The sequence below is a fragment of the Aptenodytes forsteri genome, unplaced genomic scaffold, assembly GCF_000699145.1.
Source record: "Aptenodytes forsteri isolate BGI_AS27 unplaced genomic scaffold, ASM69914v1 Scaffold51, whole genome shotgun sequence".
NCBI lineage: Eukaryota > Metazoa > Chordata > Aves > Sphenisciformes > Spheniscidae > Aptenodytes > Aptenodytes forsteri.
In genome coordinates this window covers 4,665,126-4,666,657 of record NW_008795495.1, presented here as the reverse complement: position 1 = coordinate 4,666,657, position 1,532 = coordinate 4,665,126, and the positions used below count along the sequence as shown (strand labels likewise).

The 1,532-nt window shown below is 43.6% G+C and overlaps 1 protein-coding gene across 1 annotated transcript in view; it reads left to right on the top strand.

The window, feature by feature from the left end:
* The first annotated feature begins 188 nt into the window (after positions 1-188).
* LOC103900950 (ES1 protein homolog, mitochondrial) overlaps positions 189-1,532 on the top strand; it is a 13,297-nt gene continuing 11,953 nt past the window's right edge. The window contains exon 1 of the mRNA XM_009281746.1: positions 189-302. Coding sequence (XP_009280021.1) covers positions 189-302 — 114 coding nt within the window. The remainder of the gene's footprint in view (positions 303-1,532) is intronic.

Below are 1,532 nucleotides of genomic sequence, written 5' to 3'. Positions count from 1 at the left end.
CGGCGCCGTCCTACATGCAGGAGCCTGACCAAACGCAGGGTTTTTTTTCCTCCTCTGGAGGAAAAGCAACCGTGTGCTGAACCGTCCCTTAAAAACGTCACTTGGCTGAACCACGATTTCAGTTTTCTGGAGTCCTAGACAACTATGCGTTCTTGTAATTTAGCTGAAGTATTTTTTAACAGCCGGGTATGTTGTTTCAAGCATTGCTTTGGAGCCGATTTAAAACACACATCAAACGCCCACCCTTACAACCAGAATCTACCGAGAGGGATGACTTCTGGGTCTGGACCCGGCACCATGAGGTGAGGCCTCACCAAATGGCAGAAAGGCTTTTGCTGTGATAAACGGCGTAGCCCTGAGCCTCTTCTGGCTGCCCAGAAGTCTTGTCTGAAGCCTTTCAGGGCTTCGAGCTAAGTTCGTATACCCGTCACCCATTTCAGAACACTTATTCAGGTTGTAGCAACTTCCATTACGGGGATTATATAGCAGTTTATTCTCTCATTTTTACGACGATAGCAAGACCTGTCTTTAAGATGACCTCTGGCTAAAAGAAACGGTGAGGACAGGTTTGCCAGCAGCATCCCTGCAGTAAACATGGCTTTTTCCAGCTCTGTGGAGTTCAGAACCGGCTATGCTGGCATCAGAGTCCAGGTGGCTAAGTTTGGTAGTTGGCATCAGCAGTGAAAGCACTGGGTAAATAACTGTGCTGTGGACTTTTGACTATCAGGAGCCGGAGAAATATCCCTGCTCATTGCATATGAGCCCCTAAAGAACAATCGGTTCTCTAGTCAGCACTGTGCTAGGCTATATTCAAACAAAATTGGAGGTGGAAAACCCTGCATCCTACATAAAAAATGCAGGATAGGCTGCTGAATATCAGTTTTGGTATTGCTGGAGGTACTAAAAGTGTTCAGAAAACCCTAAGATGGCACAGCTATTAAAATCTTTAATTTCAGCAACATTTCTGTATCTCACTTCATTGCTGCCTGATTCTATACTGCTTATCTTTAAAATCCATGCCATTCAGCACTATGCATTAATTTCATGCATGTATACATAATCTATACATACCTATATTTCTGTATTTCATTTTAATCTCATGCATGTTATTTGTGTCTGCTTTAAAGTAAAGCTCTGGTTTTGTTCTTTATAAAATAAAGTGTGCTATTACTCATGTGTTTCCTAGCTTGAGTGTAGTACAAGATGCCAGCTCTTTCATCTGTTCAAAAAGGTATGTGTTTGTGTGGAATATAGCCGTAATTCCTAGTTTTACAGATTTTGATGTGTAACTCTAGAAGTGCTTTATGAAATAAGGGAAGCATAATTTATCCTTTCTATGAAACCGGGATGCAGGGAAGTGAAATGACATGGCCGCACCTCGAATCCTGTGTTCAGTTTTGGGACCCTCACTACAAGAAGGATGTTGAGGTGCTGGAGCGTGTCCAGAGAAGGGCAACGAGGCTGGTGAAGGGTCTGGAGAACAAGTCTTATGAGGAACGGCTGAGGGAACTGGGGTTGTTTAGCCTGGAGAA